Source organism: Geotrypetes seraphini, chromosome 8 (assembly GCF_902459505.1).
Source record: "Geotrypetes seraphini chromosome 8, aGeoSer1.1, whole genome shotgun sequence".
Taxonomy (NCBI): Eukaryota; Metazoa; Chordata; class Amphibia; order Gymnophiona; family Dermophiidae; genus Geotrypetes; species Geotrypetes seraphini.
This window is the reverse complement of record NC_047091.1, coordinates 195,249-220,188: the sequence shown is the minus strand read 5'-3', so window position 1 is coordinate 220,188 and position 24,940 is coordinate 195,249. Positions and strand designations below refer to the sequence as shown.

Below are 24,940 nucleotides of genomic sequence, written 5' to 3'. Positions count from 1 at the left end.
GCGTGTCTGATACAGTGGTGGACCGTATATAGCTGGCCAAGGCTCGGAGATGGAAGCTGTGTTCGCATATTTCTGAGTTCTTAAAAACAAAACAAACACCCCCCCCCCCAGTCGGCCCCTTCAGCTCATGACTGCCTACAGGTTCTGGCTCCATGGTGGCACACCGGAGGTGGTTACTTGGGCGAGGAAACTCATGTGTTGTCTTTACCAGGCCTGGCTTTCTCACTGGGTGCCCCACCGAGATGTCTTAGCTATGAAGCTACCATGCACTTTGGAGGCTTCACCCTCAATTGCTGTGCTGGGGCGTTCCGTTTGACATTGCCTCCTGGATGGTGGTAATCAAGGATGCCAGCCTGTGGGGCTGGTGGGGCTTGCTGTCCCTGTCTCCTTTAGGACAACTTGACTCCGTTATAGAGGAAGTAGTCACTCATTCGGATGGTGTTCCAGGCCCTTTATCTAGTCCTATAAGACTTGCTGGGGTCTCTGGAGGGGCTGGTAGAGTCCTGCCTTCTTTTCCTTTGGATGGAACGTCATCTCCCGACGCTGATGGTGGCGCATGTGGCCAGAGTGGGCTATATTCAAGTGGACTTCTTTGGCTATTGCCTATTGCCTCAGACGCTTCAGGCGATTGTGAAGTGCTGAGGTCAGCCCTGCATCGACTTCCTGACCACGGCCGAGAAAATTTTTTTAAAAAAAAGAATGCCATGCTTCTTCAGCCGCAGATTTGAGCCCAGAAGTGAGGAGCTCGAATATAGCCATGGCCTACAGACATTCTTCGTTATGTCTTTCTGCCCGGGCCGAGGTCCTTTAGGAACTTGTCATCCTGGCCGCGTCCGTATAGTGGCTCCAGACTGGGATGCGCGGCTCTGATGTGTTTGTGGGTTTGGTGTAGTTTGCGCCTGAACGTATACCCAGTCCTTCTCACTCAGGTTATGGAAGTTCCGGGTCGCTCTACTTGTCCAGCTTTACTCTTGAGTGCACAGCCTTAATTCATACAGACTATTTGGAGCTTGTGTTTGTTCCACTGCTCAAATCTAAGAAGTCATCCAAGGTTAGGGTTAGGGTTACGTTAAGACGTGGGAAACTTTTCTCCTTTGAGGTGACCAGGTTCCAGAGGAGCCTTTATTTGGCTCCAGGGTAGCAGGTCCTTCCCTTTCTCCGAGCTGGTCTGGATAAAGTACTCACTGTGGCGTCTGTGTGCCCTGGGGATTGGTCTGAATCAAATCAAAATCTTTTTTCCTGAATCGGGCAGCACTAGCTGTTACGTTAAGCATGTGCTAGTTTCTTAGTGCATTTTAGAAGACATGCCTCTTTGTGTTGTTTTCACAGTTGAGTAAAACAGCATAAGAAAATACAGTAGACTCTCTGTTAACCAGAACTCAAGCAACTAGAGCTCTCAAACAACTAGCAAAATTAAAATAAAATCAATTTCTGGCAGAAATTTAAGTGTAAACTGGGCATGCCATACCTGAGTATGCTCATGCTTTGCCTACCACATGTCCGGTATTATGTCTGGAACAGTTTATGGTATGGCCTAGTATGGGGTATAGTATTAGTTAGGCCTATTTCTAATAGTAACTTTCAAGCAACCAGAAACTACATTTATCCAGCATCAATCAGTCCCCATGTGCGCTAGTTAACTGAGAGTCTACTGTAATTTCAAAGAATGTATTTTCCTTCAGCTTTTATGACAGCATACTTACTCCCAGCCTTGTCCCACCGAACTGGCAGGCAGAAAGACCCCTTTAATGCTGGAGCTGGTACAGATAAACATGAAGATGTTCCCTAAGACATTCAGTAGCAGGAACCCAGCCAGGAGAATGTGGGCACCTTTGTGCAGCCCTGGTACCACAACACCTTCTTGTGTAAGGATGTAAAGCACCTCTAGTATCACAGAGAGGATGAGTAGGCCTGTCAAACATATGGGAAGCACAAGTGCAGCATCCAAGCGTCTCCACCAGCTAGATACCACTGTTTTTGGCATGGCTAGCAGAAACTCCAAAATCCAATGAAAATGACAGGTGAGCCAAGCCAGTCATGCAACACCTTGAGAGAGAAAAAAAGAGGTTTTATAAGAATCAACACTAAGAAAGTAATCCAAAAATCTCTACAGAATTGTAGAAATCTACAAAGATGCCAAAACAGAAAGGATAACAGGGAAGTGATTGATAACACAAGGGCCAATACAGAAAGCTCTGCAGGTATAAAGCACGTGGTTAACAAGTGGTTTGTGTGCAGGTCCCATGTGTGGCAGACATTAGCACATAGCATATTAAAATAGATAACTAAGTTATTAGCTATTATGTCCTAATGCAGAGAAGTAGGAGATTTTAAGGCAAGCATAATGTGAGAAATTTACTGCTAAATCTGAGAAACATTGAAAGGTTAGTTTACTCTTCTGCATTGGGGTAGAAAAGGTAATAGCACACCTCAAGATGGCCCCCAGTCCTCTGGCAGAATCCGAAAGAATAGAAAGATTCCGTACTACCATTCCCCGCTAACCTCTATTCTTTGGCAATGAATTCCAGAGCTCAACTATTCATTAAATGAAAATATATTTCCTCCTATCTGTTTTAAAAGTATTACCATGTAACTTTATTGAGTGTCCCCTAGTCTTTGCACTTTTTGAAGGAGTAAAAAAAAAAAAAAAAAGGATCGATTCACATGCTCTATACCACTCAGGATTTTGTAGACCTCGGTCATTCCTCCCCTCCTCAGCTGTCTTTTCCAAGTTGAATGGCCCTTTCCTCATATGAAAGGAGTTTCAGCCCCTTTGTTTTAGGCCTAGATTCTCAAAACGTTGTGTTAAAAACTAACGGGCTGCTGTCGCAGCCTTTATAGTAGCAATTTTTAAAAATCAAGTCATTCTCAAAAAAACACTCATACAGATGGTGATATCGATGGGCACTTGCGCAGAATAAACACAAAATCAAAACAAAACCCCCCAAAAACAACAAATAATCAAGCCGTCGAAGTCAAGCAACTCTCCACCCGATAGCAGGATGCCTACTCTCTCCCATCACTAACCAGAGGGATGCACTGGGGAGGGAACTGAGGCTCTGTTGGCTCAGGTTGTTTAAGGCCCCTCCATCTAAGTAAGGTAAGGGTGAGAGAGTGGGAGTCGTCGGCACAGAGGTTGCGTGGCGGCGGGGGAGAGTGGGCATCTGCTGGAGGGTGTGTTATAATCATGTGATTTTTATTTTTTTTCCATTAGCCACAGTCAAAACACACGACACAAGATGCACTTTTAACAGTGCTAGCACTGTACTTGTACCCCTGGACCAGATTTTTGTTGCTAAAAGCCAACACCGCTCTTGGAGAATGGATTGGCGATGTTTAAAAATCCACCGGAGTGCTCATTTCAATATTGAAAAGCCCATTTGCATGACAGTGACTGCTAGAAAGCTTGCTGTTGTCTGGTTGCGTGTCATCATCTTCTCGATCTGGTGAAATTTTCTCTTAACCCAGCATGTTAGCCAAATCATAAGAATAAGAGAGCAGAGCTGACCAATTCTATCACAAAGGGATGAAAGTCTATATGGAATAACATTTCCCAGTATGTGATTTTCCAAGGAAAATATTTCATCATGACTGTTTAGCTTCAATGCTTTAGTTACAATAAACACCCCTAGTGATAAAAGAGAAGATAAGAAAAAGAAGAAAAACCACTTTATGTACAGAATGTGATAACATGTGACACAATACTTGTGTGTAAGGTAGTATTTGTTTGAGATAAGAGAAACAACACTAATGTACTTAAAGGTATTCAGTAGGACATTCAGAAAATACACCTTTTTATGTTCTGGACATAATTATTATGTCACTTAAGAGAGACCATAAACACGTACTGATGGTAATACCAAAATAACTTATGTCAGAGATGTGCACTGCACTGTTTATACCTGGTAAGTTAAATAAAGAGAGACCATTTTTTATTTTATTTAGCAAATATCAAATACCAATGAGCACCATTTTACCAAGTATAAAGCTTTCTAATTTTTTCTCTTCAGATATCCTCTTATAATATAACCCCTAACTAAGTTATAATTGGGCTGTATGAGCCATAGCATAAAATCATTGTGAGCGTGGTTTTCATAAGAAACTTTCTTGTATGCGGGGGAATCTTTTTTGGAAAGGGATATGGTACCATTTGGACTAATAGAAGGGGTGGAAAAACTCTGGAAATGGCCAATGTGCGATGTTTATTGGGGTACCCCATAAGCTAAAACAGACAACACATAACAGAAACAGACAAACACAGAGCTCCAACATGCTTTCTTCCATTGGCAATGATTCAGGGTTGAATTTAATCTGTAAATAAGCACACTATTAATCAAAAGAGTCATAAACAAATTTGGTATCCATTGGATTCCCACTATCAGGTCACAGTGCTGGAAGTATTTTAAATATGGCACAGTAATTGGTTCTAATGACCATGTCTGGATGCTAAGCTTCTAAAAGAAAGAGAGAGATAGAAACTTAAGTTAATTGCTCTATAGTTTTGCTGGTCTCCTTTCTATCTTCTTCCATTTACAGGCTCTGTCACACAATCATAAGAGAATGCAAGCAGGGACGTTTTAATCTATAAAACATACAAGAGAGGTTTAAGTAAAGGTACAGTGGTTCACAATGTTAGAGTTTGAGGTAAAAGACACATTTGCAAAATCACTTGGAGTACAATGTCCTTATACTATCTAACAAAACTTTATACATTATAAAGGTCACTTAGCAATATTTCTACTCTTTTATTGTCCAACCTACCCCATATGTCACCGCAGATGTGAAATATGTTGCCTCCAAAGTCCAAAAAGGCCCAAGTTTGTTTTTTTTCTTTGGGGAGAAGGGAAGTTTACAATCTTCTGTTTAACTTTCTCTATCACCTCTCGGCATCCTTTTGCCCACTTAGTCAATATAGTGTGATAGTTCTACTCCTGCATGTAAGGTATAATTATCTAAATGTTCTGCTATAATCTTGTGATAGAAAGTGGGACTATGTAAGTATTCTTGTGGTAGTCTGGTAGATGTATATTGCCTCCCTTGCCAAGTGAATGCAAATTGTTCTGGGCTCCACTATAGGAATAGCAAAAAATGCATTGGTTCATGTTTACAATTTTAGTGGAGATCGTAGGAATGTCTGGCAATTTACCAAAACTATAGATTCCATCGGAAAGCTGTAATGTTAACCCTTTTAGGATATCCATCCCTATTATATTTTAAGGAATCTCATTGATCAATACAGTATATTCCCGAATTGGTAATTGTCCAATGTTTAAATTTTTTTTTTTTCCTGTACCGCTTGTATAATTCTCCCCCCAATCTTGATATTTATATTCCTCCACCCCAGTGTCCACTACAGCTTGTACCTTTTGCTCCCCAGATTTCCAATAAATATTTATCTCTACATGCGGACGCTGTTCTAATTTGGTCCAGGCAAATACTGAGGCTTGGCATTCACATCATTGATCCTCCCAACACTTCCACCCTTTTAAATCAGGATAAAGAATGGAAGCAGTTTCCTCAGGAGGAGCCGTTGGCACCAAAATATCCTCCCTCTCTCCTTTGTTCACTTGTGCTTGAGACATAGATTTCTTTTCCAGTCCTCTACTTTTGTACATTTCCCATAATGTCCCTGTATCTTTCCCATCTATTTCTTCCCTCTTTACACCATCTTTTATTAATGCCAAAAACATATTCCTCCGAGACACCCAATTAGCCCTGTTTGAATTGGATTGTCCTTTTCTCTTTTTATCAAAAGTATTTTGAGGTCCCCAGTTCCCCCGATCTCCTAACTGTTGGACCGCTTCTAAGGCTTCCAAAATAGTCCTGTCTATTTGATTGATCAACAAAGTTATCATTACCTGTTTGTATGCCGGTGCAGCATACTTGATAATTTTATTTCTCATGGACACTGTAAAAGGTAATGACATATATGTGTCAGCGTGACCTATTACTAAGGCTACCTTCATAGCCTCCTCCTTAATTCTCATTTGAGCATCTTTTAATGTATACCAAATTTTATCATTTGAGGGCCAATCAGATTCAAGTGGATATCGCCTCGTGACACCCCTACTAATTATCTCTAATAAAGACCATTGGGCATATTTTGCAGGATAAGGATCCTCCCGTAACGCATTTTGTACTGCTACTTCTTGACTAATTTGAACAAATTTAGGGGCATCTATGACATCCAACATAATCCCTGCTGCGCCCAGCTCCTGCACCCGAATTACCCATTGTATTAGTGGTTCCCCAGGCTGCTGTGTAAAGCGTGCCATCATATCCATGACTTCCTGTTGAGTAACATCCTCCATAACATTATTTCTAGTCAGATTTTCTCCTCTCTGCAGATTTCCCTGTAATCTTTGTTTCCTCACAGGCTTCGCTTCTAAACTTTCTGCCTGCTCTCCTTCAACACATATATCCTCCTCACTGTTATTAGAATTTGAATCCCAAATATCCCCAACCCGTTTGTTTGGAGCCCAATCATCCGGCAGATGATAAATTAAGATTTTAACTTTTCTGTAACTCACTTTTTGCCTCCGTTTCTTGTATTTATATCGTGCACATCGCATAGCTGCCTTTTCTGTTACATTTTGATAGGTGTCTACCTTATCCATTAACAACTTATTCTGACATTGTAGCATTGTAATGGCATGCTGTTGATTACACATTTTCTTTCCCAGCTCTCCTAATTTCAATTGTAACTCATGTTTAGCTTCATGCAAATTCCTCCATGCTGACAAAATCATCCATCCTTGTCTAGAAATTCCTTCTTGCTCTTTTCCTTTTGAGATTTTCACCTTTTGTAAGGAGGCACATAATTCATGTGGATCCCCACTTCCAAAAGTACAGGATTCACATAATCCTGCTTCTACAGACCACTCAGTGGCCATTAATTTACCTATACTGTCATCCCAATCCGGAATGGAGGGATTGGGAGCCTGCTCCTCAACCCCTTGTTTTCTGTGTAGCTTTTCTAACGACATGATCACCCCACTTCTGGTACCAATATGTTCCGCCACTTATTTCTGTCAGATGGGATGATCAATGACACTCAGAAAAGCACACAGACAATATAAAAGCATAGACAATAACCCTTTGTTTTATATATATATATATATGAATAAAATAGCTTCACCGTGATCCCAGGCAACACCATCCTTCACAATTGGGAATCCCTGCAATTGATAGGTGGGTGGACCAAAGGAGAGAGTCCCATGGTTGCAACGTAGTAGATTCTAATGTTAGGGGCAAAGTCCCGTTCTTATATAGGGTGAAAACTGCTGAGTTCATAGTTATCCTGCAGTAACCAGCGTCCTTCTTCTGTTCTTTGTTTTGGCAACACCCAGGTCACTGAGGTCAGGATAGCAGATAAGCAGACTTGTTGCAGAAACCAGCTGTCTTCACTTGGACACCTGGTCAACCTGGTTTTACTGTCCTTTTGTTCTTTGTTTTGGCAGCACCCAGGTCACTGAGGTCAGGATATCAGATAAGCAGACTTGAGGAGACATATCACGTAGTATGCTGAGTTTCAGTTACCCCCTGGCCATAGGCATAACACGAGCCATGGAATCGAGGATGATATACTCACGTGGATTAAAAACTGGTTGGTGGATAGGAAACAGAAAGTGGGGATGAATGAACAATACTCAGACTGAAAAAGAGTCACGAGTGGAGTGCCACAGGGTTCGGTGCTCGGGCCTGTGCTCTTCAACATATTTATAAACAACCTATAAATTGACACGAGTGAGGTGATTAAATTTGCAGATGATACAAAGTTATTCAGAGTAGTGAGGACACAGAAGGACTGCGAAGACCTACAAAGAGACATAAATACGCTCGATGAATCAGCCGCAAAATGGCAAATGAGGTTTAACGTGGATAAGTGCAAGGTGATGCATGTCAGTAACCAAAATCATATGCACGAATACAGGATGCCTGGTGTTATACTTGAAGAGAGCTCCCAGGAAAGAGATTTGGGAGTACTTGTAGACAAGTCAATGAAACTGTCCACACAATGCACAGTGGCGGCAAAAAGGGCATACAGAATGCTAGGAATGATTAAGAAGGGGATCATGAACAGATCTGAAAAGGTTATCATAATGTTATACCGGGCCATGGTACGTCCCCAGCTGGAATACTGCGTCCAATACTGGTCGCCGTACATGAAAAAGGACATAGTACTACTCAAAAGGGTCCAGAGAAGAGCGACAAAAATGGTTAAGGGGCTGTGGGAGTTGCCTTACGAGAGGCTAGAGAAACTGGGTCTCTTTTCCCTTGAAAAGAGAAGACTGAAAGGGGACATGATCGAAACATTCAAGATATTGAAGGGAACTGACTTAGTAGACAGAGAGATTGTTCACTCCTCCAAGGTGAAGAGAACGAGAGGGCACTCGCTAAAGTTAGAAGGGAAAAGATTCCGTACAAATGTAAGGAAGTTCTTCTTCACCCAGAGGCGTGGCAGTCTGGAACACTCTCCTGGAGGCTATTATAGGGAAAAGCATCCTTCAGGGATTCAAGACAAGGTTGGATAAGTTCCTACTGGAACAGAATATATGCAAGTAAGGCTAGACTCAAATAGGGCACTGGTCTTTGATCTAAGGGCTGCCGCATGAGATAACTCCTGGGCACAATGGACCACTGGTCTGACCCAGCAGCGGCAAATCTTATGTTCTCATGTTCCCTCCAACATATGCAGGATTTCTCCCTCCCATCCCTTTCTACCTGTTTGTTGCACTCTCTTCCTTTCTTCCACCTCATGTCCAACAAGTCTTCCTCTCTCCCCCCTGTGCAGCAGCTTTCCATTTCTCCCTCTTATCCCCTTGTGTAACAATTTTCCCTCCCTCCCTCCCATCCCCCTGTGCAGCACCTCTGGACCTGACCGATCCCCACTGTGAGATTTCTGTGGCCTGTTCAGACAGAGCTTCTCTCTGCTGTTTTAGTGACACAGCAGAGGGAAGGCCCTAATAGGCCACAAGAAGTTTTTCAGAGTGTTCTTTCATTGTTGGCAGCCTTAACTCACTGCCCTACTGGCATCGGGTCTTCCTCCTGCTTCTGCGAAGGCAGGACCTGGCAGAAAGGAAGGCCCGATGCCAGCCAACCCCTGGAGCATCCCCTTATGGTCTGCACCCGGGGTGGATGCCCCCCTTTTGGTACGCCACTGATGGATACACAAAGTATGCTGATACAATGGCTGCTTACAAACTGATAGAGGGCAAAGCAAAATTACTTAACTGTTAGTTAACTGTAACAGGTGTTATCTGGGGAAAGCAGCCAGATATTCTGACAGATGGCTGATGCCATCCACAGAACTCTAGTACGGACAGTGCAAAAATGTACTGTCACTTTAACTTCCTTAGAAATCTCAAGACTGCTCATGTGTGAGTGCCTTCCTGCCCGATGTCAGCTCGCGGGTCCATCAGTTCAATAAAAAAGCTAAGAAGCCACTAAGGGAGGTGGGAAGGTTGTAAGAATATCTGCCTGCTATTCCTGGATAACACCTGTTACAGGTAAGTAACTGTGCTTTATTTCAGGACAAGCAGGCAGCATATTCTCACAGATGGGACTCCCTAACTACTTCAAAAGGGATGGAGGGAAGTTGGCCCTTAAACAGAGAATACATTTTGTAGATCTGCTTGGCTGAACTGACTATTCTGTCTGGAACGAGTCTCCAAACAGTAATGAGATGTGAACGTATGTATTGAGGACCAGATGGCTGCTTTACAAATGTCCTCAATAGAAGTGGAATGGAGAAAAGCAACTGAGACTGCCATTGCTCTAACTTTGTATGCTGTGACACGACCTTCCAATGGTAGCCCAGCCCAAACATAGCAGAAGGAGATACAGTCTGCCACCCTCATAGAAATTGTTCTCTTGGTAACCGGAGTTTCCAACCTGTTAGAATCAAATGAGAGGAATAGCTGAATAGAGGCTCTATGGACTGTGCACACAAAATATCCCCCACTTTTAAGCAAATGTATATATATTTCAATAAGGGTTGCAATGCAAACAAATAAATATAAATCTTGTAGAGTAATATTTCCTTTTTCAGATGGTACTAGTTTAAAAAAAATGATTCAGACAGACTTTTTTTTATAATTGACCCTGAAAATTGACAAATTTCAGCTCTTGTGTCAATGGTGCAAAATTTGAAGGAATGTTTTGATGCAGCTATTCATACTGAATTGTTGCAAATTTGGCAGTGTAGTGTCCAGTGTAAGGATAAAAAGAGATTATGTCCTTACCTTGATAATATCTTTTCCAGTAGACAAGCGGATTATTTCCCATGGCCTTGAGCCATATGCAGAAGGAATCTACTCCAGATTTTTTCTGTGATCCTCCTATTTCACCAGGAGCTCTAGTGCCACCTGCAGTACCCAAGCAAGCAAGAGCTCCAGTGACAGCATGTGAAGTAAAGACAGAAATGGGAAATATCTCAAACTAATCAACTGTTCTGCTTAAACGTAATAAAACTTGAACATTCAATGAACAAGGAACAGCCAACAGAAGAATCAAAGGAGCCCAGGGAGTAGTACCCTTGCAGATACCATAAACATATAATACAGAATTCTTCAGAGCTCAAAGGGCTGACTGGTATCCAAGATAAAACTTGGAAAGTAAAAACCAGAATGAGACAGCAGGTAGGTGCAGGAAGGACAAAGGGTAATTCTACAATGACACACCTATCTATTGGAAAAGATATTATCAAGGTAAGGACATAATCTCTTTTTCCAGTGCAATAAGTGTGCCATTCTAGACAAACGGGACTTAAAACAATCCCCAAAAACCAGGGCAGGCTGACTGTTGGAAAAACAGAGATCATGATTGTGGGTGAGGTGAATGAGCATCTGTGGCCTAAAGAGATGAATGTTTGTGAACACTTGATTAAGATCTGTGAAGAAATTAGAGTACTTGGCATGATGGTAGATGTACATCTATCCTTCAAAGCACAGATCTCAAAAGTAGTGAGATCTGCTTATTTCACCTTGCGGAAACTGTCTCATTTGAAGAATATTCTGTCAAATTGGGATTTGAGATAGGTAATTCAAGCGCTAGTACTATCCCAGATAGATTACTGTAAAGGTATCTATCTAGGTTTACCTCACGCACGTATTAAAGTGTTACAAATGATACAAAACTCAGCTGCCCGGCTACTAGCTGGAGTATCTCGATACAAACACAATTCACCTATTTTTTAAATGATTGCATTGGTTGCTGATTCTGTTTTGTAAATAAATTCAAAGTTTTGAAACTTGTCCAACAAGGTATTTATGACATCCTGCCGAATTATTTAGCAAAATGCCTAATACTATATACTCCGCCAAGGATGCTGAAGTCACAAAATTTTTGGTTGTTAGACACATCACAGGGGAATATTTTACGATATGTACGGACCAAAAAAATCATGTTTCTCTATAGCTGGACCATTTATGTAGAATGCACGTAGTACCTTACGGTTTTGTAGAAATCTATTGCAATTTAGAAAGTTGTTCAAGACCCATTTGTTTGTTCAAGTTTTTCTAAGCTAATATTCTGCTTCTTGAGTTAATATTCTACTTTCTGAATAACATCTTTTTTGCAGGTTATTGGACTTGTGCTGCTTGATTAAAGTGATGTAGTGGATGAGCAGTTGAGATGTAATTTATGGGTTGAGATGGTATAATCTTATGATTTTTCCTGATGTAGGGGATCTTTGTGTTGTGCAAGTCCTGAAATGTGTATGTAATATTGTGAGCCGCCTTGGATAAAGGCAGATTAAACATTTTTAAATAAATAAACATGTGTGATAAAGGACACTGCCGAGACAGATTTGACTCCCAAAGCTACTGCCTCAAAATGTTTGAGAACTACATCCATTCTGCAGTCCTGCATGTCCTTGAGCACCACACCATCTTCATTCAGAAGGGAGGTGCGCTTAGTGATCTGAGCAACCAAGAAATTCACTTTAGGCCTGGGGTGTCAAAGTCCCTCCTTGAGGACTGAATACCACACATGAAAAGGAGGCAGAAGAAGAAGTAGCTGGCTGAGTATCTAAATTGAGCTCCTGAAGAGACTCAGAAAACAGCTCCGGTAAGGCAGCAGACTTAAATAAATGCAGAGCTGGACCAAGGAAGAAAGTTCCAAGCACAAAAAACACTGTTTCTCCTTAATTGTTCTCTTTTCTCAAAATATGGTAGTTCCTCCCCTTTTTTCCATCTGTTCCCATCTGTCCTTGTCTGAGTTTGTTATGTAGATTTTAATTGTCAAATGCCTACCTTTATTTTAAATGATGAAAGCTTTATTTTTATTGTACACTGCTCAGAAGTCTGATTGAGCAGTATAGGAAATTTTAAATAAACTTAAAAAGCAATGAATAAAATAAGAAAAAGGGGAAAGCAGAACAGAACACTCCTTCCGCCTCACATACAGGGAAAAAAAAAACTGCAAGTGGCACTAGAGCTCCGGGTGAAGTAGGAAGTGGAGTGGATTCCTTCTGCATATGGCTCGAGGCCATGGGGGGAATAACCCGCTTGTCTAGAATGACACCTCTATTGCACTAGCATCTATGATAAAATCTGAAGTCTCTACTTTTGTGCTGGAGCTATAGAAGCTTGATAAACTAGTCAAAATCTGTCACGACAAACTGCGACAAGTTTTAAGATACTTTTGAGCAAAATTTTTAAGCGGGCTTTTGGCATCCATGATGCTCATACTAGCATTGCTGAAACTAGTATAAAAAGTTGTGCTGGACTGCCAAAAATTAGTATTTTTCATCAATTATTGTCAGCTTTGAGTAGCTAAAAATGACATTTTATTCACTGCTGTGCACGATACTACCAGCACCCAGTAAAACAAAGGAGTGACTACTGCAACTAAGGATCTGATATTTTGAGAAACTTTTTTTTTTTTTTAATGCTGTGCTAGTTCTCCATACAAATTTTGAACAAAATCTGAGTCATAATGGTGGGGAACTTTTTTAAAATTTTAGACCACTTGGTATGGAATAACCCTAAAGTGACACCCTTCTGCAGATTCACGGTTAGTGGAAATCAACAACTAGAGTACATGTGTATATGTAACAGAAAGTATACATATTGAAATCTTTAAGCCTGTCTCCATACGGCTTATGACAAAGACCACCAACCATTTCAGTAGCCTTCCTCTGGAATGACGCCATCTTATTTATATCTTTTTGAAGGTGCAGTCTCCAGAATTGAACACAGTATTCTAAATGTTTGGTACATTTTTTGGTAAATTAATTCCATTAATCCACTCATAATGTCATGAGTATAATTTAAATAAAGTCTTTCTAGTGATTTAATTCACATCTACCCTAGCAGCACCTGACTCTGCACAGTGCATCCTGGGATGTACCGTGCTGGATTGTCTACCTACTAAAGGAAAATTCTTGTAGTTGGCAGACCAATTCTGCATGGTGCATCCCAGGATGAACTGTGTGAGCTCGGGCTCTGCCATTTCTGAAGATGGTATTACTCCTGCTTTTATTTTATTTTTTTTAAAGGTTTACTGGGAAGAGGATCTGAGAGGGGCATACGAGTGTCCCTCCACACTAGAAACGACTTTCAGGGAGATTGGAGTCCCACTAGATACCACAGAATTTTTTTTTTCTTGGGGGTGGGGTGGGGGTGGAATCAGGGTATTGATTGGAGGATCAATAGATCATCTCAGAGGGAGAAGATCAGATGATCAAGAGAGTTTACCTTGGGAAAGGAAGGAGAATCTTTTGGGAGCCAATGTAAAAAGCTACTATGAGCAACAGCAAACAGTTATAGTGGATGAACAATGTAGAAATGTTTGGCATGCGAGAGTTTGAATAGTACACAGCGGCACACAGCATACTGAAAAAAAAAGTTAAATAGGTTTTTAGCTACTATGCATCAATGCATATCAGTTTTTAAGGGAGTACAATGTGAGAAAGTTACTGCCTGTTCTGAGGCAGTATATAGAAGGGTTAGCTTGCTCTCTGCATCAGCGTAGAATATCTAATAAGCAGTCCCCTGCCCCATCATTCTCCCCTCGAGATGACTCACTTGCTATCCTTCAATCGCCTGCACACCCCTGACTGCCCCAAAATAGTCCTCACAGCTAGCAGCACCCCTGACCACCAAACCTAAAAAAAGTTCCCTAGAAGCATCCCTCCTGGAAGAGGCATCTTGGAAAATGACAATGCACAGTGCATCCTAGGATGCACCAAGCAGGTCAATCTACCAAATAAGGGAACTTCATTCATTCGTTTCTAAGGGGCAGGGGCCAGCAAGCTAGGTTACAGGCAGACTCAGCAGTTGCCTTTTTTCAAGTCACCCTTCCTGTAAGTGCGAGAGCCAATCTCTCTCTGGTCACATACTGTCAAGAACGATGGACATTTTGCATTGATGTGCTCGCTGCCTCACTGTGGTAATTGTTTTGTTAATGTCACTTGAAGCTGCATGGTCAGCCATGGGTTCTGGCTCTATTACAGAGTGTCCTGCGACAACAGAGACAAAGTTTATGCACAAAAAACAACAACACAACTCTGGTATCAGAGGCGTGGCGAGAGGAGGCGTCAGTGGCACAGCTGCACCTTCAAAATCTTCGGCGGCAACGAGCTCCCCCGATGCCACTTCCTGGTCCCGCGACCAGGAATGGCACGAGAGAGAAAGCTGCAGCCGGCGAAGATTTTTTTTAAAAGAGATGGGTGGGCGGCAAGGTGTCCCCCCCTCGCCACAACGGCGCCCGGGAGGGTCTTCTATATGTCACCTCTCTTCCTTCCCTCAGGAGAGCGACTCCCATGCCCATCGGCTTCCGTACCCGACATTCTCTATCCACGTTACTCCTAAACTTGGTTAAAAAACCAAGCGAAGAAATTTTTTCCCGCTTCTTTTCTGCCCGTGCAGTTTTGCGCACGCAGCTATCACAAATAAAGGTCCGGAAAGCACATCGTAGTATTGAGCGCAGGAACAGAAGAAGAAAATGGCAGATCTCCGGCTTTGCTTGGGAATCGTACGAGGGCTGTAGTAACCAGGCGGAGGTTTACGATCGCTTGGGGGTGGAGCTATTAGGTCTTTGACGTATTGAGGGGGGGGGGGTTGGTGACTCTTTAAGGTAAAATATACATAAAACAAGAATTGAATCTAGGTCAGTAGATGGCAGAAACTGTTGCTCGTGTATAAGTAAAACTGGCAATCAGATGCTACAAAGAGAGGGGAACGTGGAGCAGAAGTTTATTCCCCTTTTTTCTAAATGCAATTCCACCTTAAGGGTCAACAGGAAGTGTACGCGTGAGCTCCCAGGATTCAATGGAGGAACGGGAAGTGTGGGGGGCCAATCGGCTCGTTGCTGGCTTCTGTGCAGCCTGCTGATTGGGTAGAACGGCTCTTGTGCAGACGGCTCTTTCGTGATGGCTGCACCACGGGAAGATCGTCTTTCCGCTCCCTGGCTTAGCGCCGAGTCGCCCTGCTGTCTGTCTTTACTGTCCTGCTTCCTGCTGGCTTGTGCCTACGTGGGGAGCCTATACGTGTGGAAGAGTGATCTGCCCAGGTAAAGGTAAATGGGCAGCGGGGCTGGGGGGGGGTTAAAACGGCGGATGATTTTGCTAAGATGTGGATCGTTCTTCTCTGGGGGGCGTTGCTGTCTGTGCTGTGAAGGCTCAGTCTGAGCTAGTACCTTATCTGGCTCTTGATATGAGCCTCTCCTTGCGCCAACAATTGCTGCCGATTGCGCTTCAGTGGGAGCACAAAACCTTCTAAGCATCCATACATCTGCATATGTGTTGTAACATTGTAAATAAGAGTTTTTGCAACGCTGATATTTATGTGCAGAAAGCGTTCCAGCATATGTGCACACTCCAGATACTGATACAGTTGTGCGCAGAGGTGTACGTTTGCTGCTCAGTAGGCCAGTTTTTCCAGAATACAAGTATTAGGTTGTTGGGTTTTTTAAATATATATATTCTGGGATCCAGAAATTGTGGGTCTTATAAGCTGGCATTAAAGAAAAAAAACAGGCATGAATGCCCCACTCTGATACTCCCCAACGCATGCTCGTGAACTAAACGTGTGTGCACTATTGGCATTGGTTGCTGTAAGCCAGGGGTGTCCAATGTCGGTCCTCGAGGGCCGCAGTCCAGTCGGATTTTCAGGATTTCCCCAATGAATATACATGAGGTCTATTTGCATGCACTGCTTTCATTGTATGCTAATAGATCTCATGCATATTCATTGGGGAAATCCTGAAAACCCGACTGGATTGCGGCCCTCGAGGACCGACATTGGACACCCCTGCTGTAAGCTCTTGGCTGACTTCTCTACTATTCTGACAGCCGAGGAGGCTCCACAGATGATGTTTTCAGCTGGTAGGGCTCAGGGATCCCATTTCCCACCAATCAAGGCATTCATTTTTAATCTGGTCAGAGAGAGGAAATGCATGGGCCCAACCAAAATACACTTTTGGCTATGCTATTGGCTGTAATCTCAAGATAGGATCTTCTACATAACAGAAGTTAGGTCAGTGGTGTAAATTCAACTCTGGATCTACAAATTCTACATGTTGCTTTTGGTAGAGTGGCAAAGAAACACTACAGCTGTTTTGAGTTCCTGACACTTCTCATCCTTGTCCACAGCTCTGGAGCCTATAGTCTTGTAAAGTAGATATGCTGTTGCTTCAGAAGTAAAGCTTTAACCTAAAGCTTTGCATGCACTAAATGCTGTACAATCTATTTTGTAAGTGTGAATCATGTGGCACTTAGAGCACACTAATATCTTACTGTGTGCTACGGTAGTTATTATAGAATTGGGCAAGAGTTGTGTTCTGATTTTTTCTAATCCTGTGCTTTTAAGAACATGCAAGAAAAAAAAAGAAGAAACCCATGTGATAATCTGAAAATGAGCATCACTACTGAAAGTGCCTCTGGAAGAATATCTGGTTGAAACCTCTCATATCCCATTGAATTATGTGATTTCTTTTTTGCATTAAACATAGAAACAGAGAAAAATGAAAGCAGATAAAGACCATAAGGCCTATCTTACATCTACTATCTCTTCCTCTCCCTTAGAGATCCAGTGTACTTGTCCCAAGTTTTCTTGAATTCAGATACAATATTTGTTTCCACCAGCTTCACTGGGAGGTTATTTCACACATTCACTACCCTTTCTGCAAAAAAGTATTTTCTGGGGTTACTTCTGAATCTATCCTTTTTCACCTTCATCCTAATGTTCCCTCTTTCAAGAGTTTCCTTTCAATTGAAAGAGACTCGCCTCGTGCATTTATGCCAGGCTAGCTGAGACTTTGCTGACAGTTGCTGAACTAGCAGGTATTTTTGTTCTTCTTTAAAAGGCAATCTAATTTTGGACACGAGTTAACAGCAGATCAGAAAGGTGTGAAGTAAGTGTGAAAATATGTTGTTTGCTGTGTTTAATAATAGAAACAGGAGAAGGACAGGAGAATAACATGTACCTATGTTGATAGGAATTCTTTGTTCTCTTCTGTTCCTCAGAGACCATCCTGCTGTTATTAAGCGCCGCTTCACCAGTGTGCTGATTGTCTCTGCCCTTTCACCCCTATTCTTGGCTACTTGGGAAAAGGCAACAGGCATTGAGGTATGTAGCTGGATCAGATTTTTTGGGGCACTGCTCAAAAGAAGTCATTAAAATCTTGATATCTGAATAAGTGGTGATGGCTGTTAAAACCTGGAGAATTCCTTTCCCTTACCTCTGCTCTTAGATTTCAGAGCCCAAGGTTTGTCCACTCAATATTTTATAGACCTCTATCATATCATATCACCCCTGAGCCCTCTCTTCTCCAAACTTAAGAACCCTAGCAGCTTTAGCCCCACATCTTTTATCATTTTCATTGCCGTTCTGTGTAGTTTTTATTATTCTGCTATATATTTTTTGAGATACGTCGAACAGAACTGCACATAGTATTCAAGTTGCGGCTGTACCATAAAGCAATACAAGAGCGTTATGACATTTTTTCATCTTTGTTTTCCGTTCCTTTCCTGTTATTTCCTAACATTCTATTTGCTTTCTTAGCCACCACTGCATATTGAGCTGAGGGTTTCAACGTATCCTCAACAATGACTGGTAATCCTAACCTCAGTGCCGGGCAAAATAGTGGAAACAATTATAAAAAATAAAATTGTGGAACTTGTAGGCAAACATGATTTAATGAGACAGAGTCAGCATGGGTTCAGCCGAGGGAGGACTTGCCTTACCAATTTGCTTGACTTCTTTGAAGGTATGAATAAACATGTGGATAAAGGCATGCCAGTTGATGTAGTGTATCTAGGTTTCCAGAAAGCTTTTGATAAAATTTCTCAAGAGGAGGCTCTTGAGAAAATTAAAGAGAGTCATAGGATTGGAGGCATTATTCAGTTGTGGATTAAGAATTGGTTATCAGACAGAAAACAAAGGGTAAGGTTAAATTTCCATTTTTCTCAATGGAGGAGGGTAAATAGTGGTGTGCCGCAGGGATCTATACTGGGACCGGTGCTATTTAATTTATTTATAAATGATCTCGAGGGGGGCGTGTCCGAGCTTTTAGATAAGATGGAAGCCTGAACCCTGTTCTCCTCCTTTGCTTTACTATTTTTTTAAAGCCGGACTAAACTTATCTATCTAGAAGCAGCTTTTTCCTGCAACTCTGATAAAGGAAAATGTCAGCGTCAAAACCATGTAAAATGGATGTGGCTACTAGCTCATCTGCTGGTATGAAAAGAACCAAACCAGATCCACGGACTCCTGAAAAATTATCACCTGAAAAGAAAGCCACTACTGCAAGTGATATTGTATTGGATGAACTTCGTGCCCTCAGGGAACTGACAACTAAACATTTTGAAACTACAAGAGAATTAAAAGATGATCTTGCTGAGATTAACACTTCATTATCCAACTTCCAGCTTGAAGCTTGAAAAGCTTGAAGCACTTGCAAACGTGCTGCGCTGGAAATAGCACAATCTCAGAGCCTTATGGTCAAACATTTAAAAAAAAACTTGAACAGGACCTGGAAAATCTGGCCAACCGAAGCCGTAGAAATAATTTGAGAATCATTGGTTTAAAAGAGGGCATTGAAGGATCTGACATGTCTACGTTCCTGCAGAAATGGTTACCTAAAGTATTACAGTTAGAGCCTGAAAGTGCCATCGATATTGAACGTTCTCACCGGGTTCCCTCTCGAATGACTCAGAATCAATCTTCCCCACGCCCGATTGTTGTTGGATTTCTCCGTTTCCAGCAAGCCCTTCGTATGCTCACCACTGCTAGAGCACATATTGGACTGATCATCGATGGAAGAAAGATCTTTATCATTCCTGACCTTGCCCAAACTACAGCTATAAAACAAAAGTCCTTCCTGGCTATGAAACCGAGACTGAAGTCAATGAAATCCCGATATGGTTTACAATACCCAGCACGCATGATCATTACCATCAATAACGCTACCAAAGTTTTTGACTCCCCCGACTTACTTCAGGCACATCTGGATCAGATTCAATCTCAGGGGATGGGAACCTGACTGTCTCTCCCTCGTTCGCTAGTTCCTGTCTGGTATTAACAGTAGGCTCGGCTGCCGTACAAAATCCTGTTCTCTTCACTTGTTGACTTTTTTCTTCTCTGAATTATCTGTGTTCACATTTACAAATACAGAACTTTTATTTTTATGCTTGGCTTTAATGTATTCTACAGTTGCTGGTTGCATATAGTGTCAGTTTGAAAGTGGTCCCCACAATATTAGGTGGTAGGGGTTAAGTGAAAGGCGTACTGACAAACGCCAGGTCCCAGGTTCAGTTCCCTCACAGATGACTCACCAGGAAGTAGAATAATAGACACGACCAGAGGTGATTGCATAAAGAATATATTATAGAAATAGTCTTACAGAAAAGTAATATTTATAAGCATTACAATTAAGCAGAGAGCATTACACTTAAGCAGAGAGCAAGCAGTCTCACTGCCTTACAGAGGTCAGAGGCAGAGAGGGACATAGAAGCTTGTAGTTCTAGGAAGCTTCGTGTTAGATAAATAAAGGGAAGGATAGAAAGAGAGAGGGAGAGTGAAGACCGAACCAGAGTGCCGAGCAAAGAGCCAAGAGGTAGTTAGATAGAAAGAGAGAGAGGTGTGTTGCAGAGAGTAGGCTTTTATACCTTGGAATCTTATTCTGAATAGAGAAAATATTGTATCTCCCAGTATCTTTCTGTTTAGAACTTGCAAACTGTTTGAGACAATGGTCAATTTAATAGACAAAGGAGGGTGAGAAACCTGATGGGATTAAGTCTCTGGCTTGATCTGTGCACCATTATCCTAAGCACCCTCTTAATCAGGCATTAACACCTTTTAGCTAGCCATGATTCAATCAGGGCAATCAGGGCTACTTAAAATAGTTTCCCTGCACACAGAGTCTATCTGCATTCCCATGCCAGAGTTAGATCGATATAATCTCCCAGAGGCCTCTAGGCTGACATCTCCCATACTTTTTTTTTTTTTTTTTTAAATGAAGGCAAGCTTGTGGTACCCTTCTTTAAACAGTCAATCTGCAATTAGCAGATGCTTCTTTTACCTCCAACATTATAGTCGCACGTCCCCTTTGCTGCAGAATCTCCAAGCTATGAAGATAGGTTGTTCCCATTATGAGTTCAAACCTCTGTCTTAGGTTGTATAGGCCATCAACTGGGCGGGGATCCCAGTATGCCTATATCTTACCTGTCGTTGAGCGAGTGAACGGTACATAAGGGATGCAGGAAGCTTTTTCAGGAGGTTCAGGTATAAAGGTACCAAGATGTCATAAGAGAGAGTATCTAAGTATGGGATATGGGATAATATTATATCTGACCCTGGTAATGGTAATGCAATAGGCCATGCCAAATTAAAACCAAATTAGGACCAAATTAGCAAGTGTCAGAAAAGATACTGGAAATACATGTATAACTGCCTTAAAAGTTAGAGGGAAGCTTGTATGATAAGCGTTGTAAAGAAATGTACATGTGTTTCACTTTACAGCAAAGAAAAATCATAATAATACATAGCAAAATTTGTACAATAATTAAGATAATGATAGGGTGAATTAAAACATTAAATACGTGGTTTGCAGTGGGCAAATACCCAAAGAAAAGTTCCCAAACTGAGACATGAGCGTCTCTTAGCAAATTTTCTACAGTTTGTGCAATCTGTCCATTTTCAAAAGTGATAGTATGATTCACTTTTTTGGAGGTTTTCTGAAGTTGTTCAGTGTAAGTATGGAGTTCAGTAAAGATCAGCAGCTTTTGAAATGTCTCATTCCCCATTCCAAGAGGTAGTGGATGTACAGCATAAGAAATAGAGTCTGGAATGTCCATAGAATAGGTTAAATACAGATAAGCGTTCTTAGGAAGGTGGCTATATCCGATGAACAGGAAACATTGTGTACAGCATGTGTGGAAAAGTCTTTGCAGTCAGGGTGCATGAAGATGAATTAGTCCAGCAGGAACCAGCAGTCTCTTTAAACTGATGAGGTTCACACTTGAAATGAAAGGATGTTTGCACAGGATCTGATGTTTGCACAGGATCAGTCAAGTCACTGGAAACTGGTGGTGTTCGCCCTTGAGATGAAATGATGTCTGTGCATACAGGGAGGGATTTGAAAAGAGTCCCGATATCATTCAGCAGCTGTACTCCAGTGTGATCCAAATAAGAGATAGAAAATGGAAGAGAAACCATTTTGCCTGTACTGAATGTATAGAGAGAGAGAGAGACCAGGTTGCCTGTACTGAATGTGGCAACATGTGCATTTACTTGTTTTAGTTAGGGCAAAAGACAGACAATATTCAAGTACTTAAGGTTCTTAATCAGACATTCCAAAAATATATGTTTTTATGTGCTGCATATAACTATTATGGCACTTCAGAGAGACCATAATTCTGTACTGAATGTATATATAAAAAAAATTTGTCAGAAATGTGTACTGAATCTAATGAGAAGCATAGAATAAACATGGTATAAAGTGAAACCTTTACTTAAAAATATAACCCCTAACTAAGCTAAATTTAGGATATAAAAAGAACATTGCGCAATTGGGCTAGTTAAAAAAAAATAAAAATGGGGAAAAGAGCTCTAGAAATGGCCAATGTTATGTATCCTGGGGTACCCCCTAAACTAAAACAAATAGACAAAAGACAGACCACATAGCACAGACAACATAAAACACAAATTTTGAGGCGTCGGCATTCTTCCATCTGTCAAGTGTTCAGGGCTGAATTTAACTCTGCAAATAAACACATTGTTATAGAAAAACACAGCAAACATGAACACCTGAGTAGTACATCATAACCATCTCATATTCAGAAAAGGCATAAAGCTAATATCTTCTTTGGAACATCTTTATCTCTGCAGTGATAAAGAGGAACCTTGGAAAACACTAGAAATATCTTTGTGCCAAAATTGGTCTGGGATGGCTATATCCGAACTGCTGCTAGGAAAAAGAAAAAAAATATTTTAAATTAGCAGCAACCTCAAGGTCACTTAGAGCAAACTTTGTCCATGTTCCATTCAGGCAGACCTGGACCACATGTCTGCCACCTGGGTCCCACTGCACTCGGAGGAGTGGGCACTGCGGTGCAGAAGTCAGGTGCAGGCTAGATTTGTCTTCTTTTGTCTGCACTGTTGTGTCCTGGCATTCAGAGGCAAGGGGCAAATTCCGAAAATCATTAGTCATGTCTAGGACAGAGAAAAATGCACATTTAGGGTTAAATGTCACAGTCATTTCAGAGTGAGAGGCTGCCACTGGTACTACGGGCTTTGAAGTCTTAGTTAGGGCCTGAGAGTGTATAGTGAGCCTAACAGAGCCCTCTGAATTAGCAAATGACCCAGTTGGAGAGCCACATGCTAAAGAGATAGGTCCACTCAGACCCCTCTCCTCCATCTTAGGCACCAGTTCTGTTGCTGGAGGAAGTACTGGATGCTGTGTTTGTGGTTCAGGATCTTTGCCCTCAAACAAAATTTCTGTGTACCTTTTCCCACAGTCTTGTGCCCAAACTGAAAGATCTGCAGCCTCTGAGTGAGTTACACTATTATCATGCTTCTGCACTGGCAGGCAGCATTGTGTGGCTAACTGCACAGGAATAACCTTGTGAACCAAAGGTTTAGAAGCATTTAGAATTCCTGTACCTAATGCAAGACCAGTCACCTCAACTATTTCTTTGCCTGTATTCTCACTCATGCTGGCATTAGTTTCTACAATGTCTTTCATTTGTTCCTTTTGTGGGATAGACACACACTTTGAAGCTTTGTCAATTAAACCCTGAATCTCACAAATTTCCATATTTTTCTGATCTCCAGTAGGAGGTGCTCTATCTGTGAAACTGATTCTGGCCCCTGTATCAATCAAAGTTAATTTATCCTGACCCTCTATGGTATTATTAACATTGGGGCAGTCGGAAGTGTCCAATATCAAGCTGAATTCTGAGTCTGACTTCTTTCCCTTATCCTGCGTCTCCAAAAGTGAGTCCACAGGTAAGTGAAAGGAGTCTGGCTGGGCTGTGAAGGCCTGAGTCACCTTGGCATTCGGACACAGAGAGTCAGGACATCCCTATGCACTAGCACTGTTTTTCCTAGCTGTCAAATCACTTTTTACTCTGTCCAATTCTATCTGCATTGTGTGACGATCCTGTTCCCATTTCATTTTCTCTTTTTCTAATTTTTCCTTTTGGTCTCTGAGTTCATGGAAGGGAATGTAAGTGGAGGAATTTCTGTAACTACCTCTGACATGACCTCTATTTCCTGTGTGTGGTATGTTCTTGTATTGGGGTGCTCCCTCAGCACGCCACCTTCTAGCTTCTGAGACTGAAATAATTTGAGCTGGCTGGGTCTTCCACACAGACCCAATCCTGAGCAGTAAAGTGTCAAAAGGCGTAGTTTTAGGGTCCTCCGAGAACAACAGAAGGTGTTTAGTAATCTCGGGAGATAATAATTCTAATAGGAATTCTTTATGTTCTCTCTGGCCATAATCTGAGGAAATGGGCCAATGTTCCTGTTCGTTAAGTACCGCGTTGATTACCCACACTCTATATGCAAACTGCTCTGGTGTATCACTTGGCAGGGGTGAAAGAGTTCTAAGTACTTGCAAAGAGGTGCAGCGAAATAGTTGTTTGATGCCCATCTTTACAAATTGGTATGGATGAACAAGAGATCCAAATTTATAATAATGTGGACCCAGGGCTAGGTGCATAAGCTTATCAAAATCTGCATTGTTCCTTTTGTATTTCCCTAGACCCCAGTGAATCAGTATGTCAGTAGCCCATTTGCACCATTCATTTATGTTAAAAGGCATAGGGCCCACTTTCTCCACTATTCTTTCAATGTCACTATCTTTCATATGTCCCTGCAGCACTACAGTTACTGGAGCTGTGTCACTTATAGGGGTACTATTGGTATTGCTCTGGCCTGGTAATGAATTTTCCTCACTTTCGTTTGTCGGGTCTTCTTCCTGTTCTACATCTGTAGCTAGTTTACCTTTTCGCTGGCCTGCTACAAAAACAGTGTTTTGTTTTTCAATAAACTGACTACATGGATTATAGGGTGAATGATAGGGTGAATGTTGCACTGGTGCAGACGGCAGAATCTGTGAGGAGACAGCATTAACCTGTCCCGGTGAGGCACATTTTGACTTTAAATACTTTAATTCTGCCTTGGCCTCTTCTAATTGTTCATTTACAGTTAAAAAGGTATTTGTGGCCTGAACAATTTGGGTTCTTAGCATGGATATATTAATTTGTGCCTCATCTAAGTCTTTGGACAGCTGATGGCACTGAGTGTTCAAGTCAGTATTATCTTGTCTTAGGCTAATAAGTCCTCTACATAAGCCCTGAATGAAAAGGCATTTGCGTTTATCTGTTTTCTTTCTAAACTCCTGAGAATGAGAAACCATTTGTTTCTGAATATCGTGCCATGTGTGTTCTGGAAAATTACCCTCATATGGACCCCCTTTCTTGTCAAAATAT

General features: G+C 41.7%; 2 protein-coding genes across 6 annotated transcripts in view; one reads left to right on the top strand and one right to left on the bottom strand.

The window, feature by feature from the left end:
• Positions 1-15,011, bottom strand: part of ZDHHC24 (zinc finger DHHC-type containing 24) — a 34,549-nt gene extending 19,538 nt beyond the window's left edge. The window contains exons 1-2 of one of the 2 annotated variants that reach the window (XM_033954957.1): positions 14,737-15,011; positions 1,704-2,046 (exon numbers count right to left, since the gene is read on the bottom strand). In XM_033954957.1, coding sequence (XP_033810848.1) covers positions 1,704-1,984 — 281 coding nt within the window. In that variant the 5' untranslated portion in view covers positions 1,985-2,046; positions 14,737-15,011. The remainder of the gene's footprint in view (positions 1-1,703; positions 2,047-14,736) is intronic. The other variant, XM_033954958.1, reaches the window with a different exon arrangement.
• Positions 15,012-15,121: 110 nt separating this feature from the next.
• The window catches only part of RCE1 (Ras converting CAAX endopeptidase 1), a 125,325-nt gene continuing 115,506 nt past the window's right edge, over positions 15,122-24,940 (top strand). Inside the window, exons 1-2 of one of the 4 annotated variants that reach the window (XM_033954953.1) lie at positions 15,122-15,516; positions 17,471-17,573. In XM_033954953.1, the coding sequence (XP_033810844.1) occupies positions 15,377-15,516; positions 17,471-17,573 (243 nt within the window). In that variant the 5' untranslated portion in view covers positions 15,122-15,376. Of the gene's footprint in view, positions 15,523-17,470; positions 17,574-24,940 lie in introns of all 4 variants that reach the window. The other 3 variants (XM_033954954.1, XM_033954955.1, XM_033954956.1) reach the window with 3 other exon arrangements.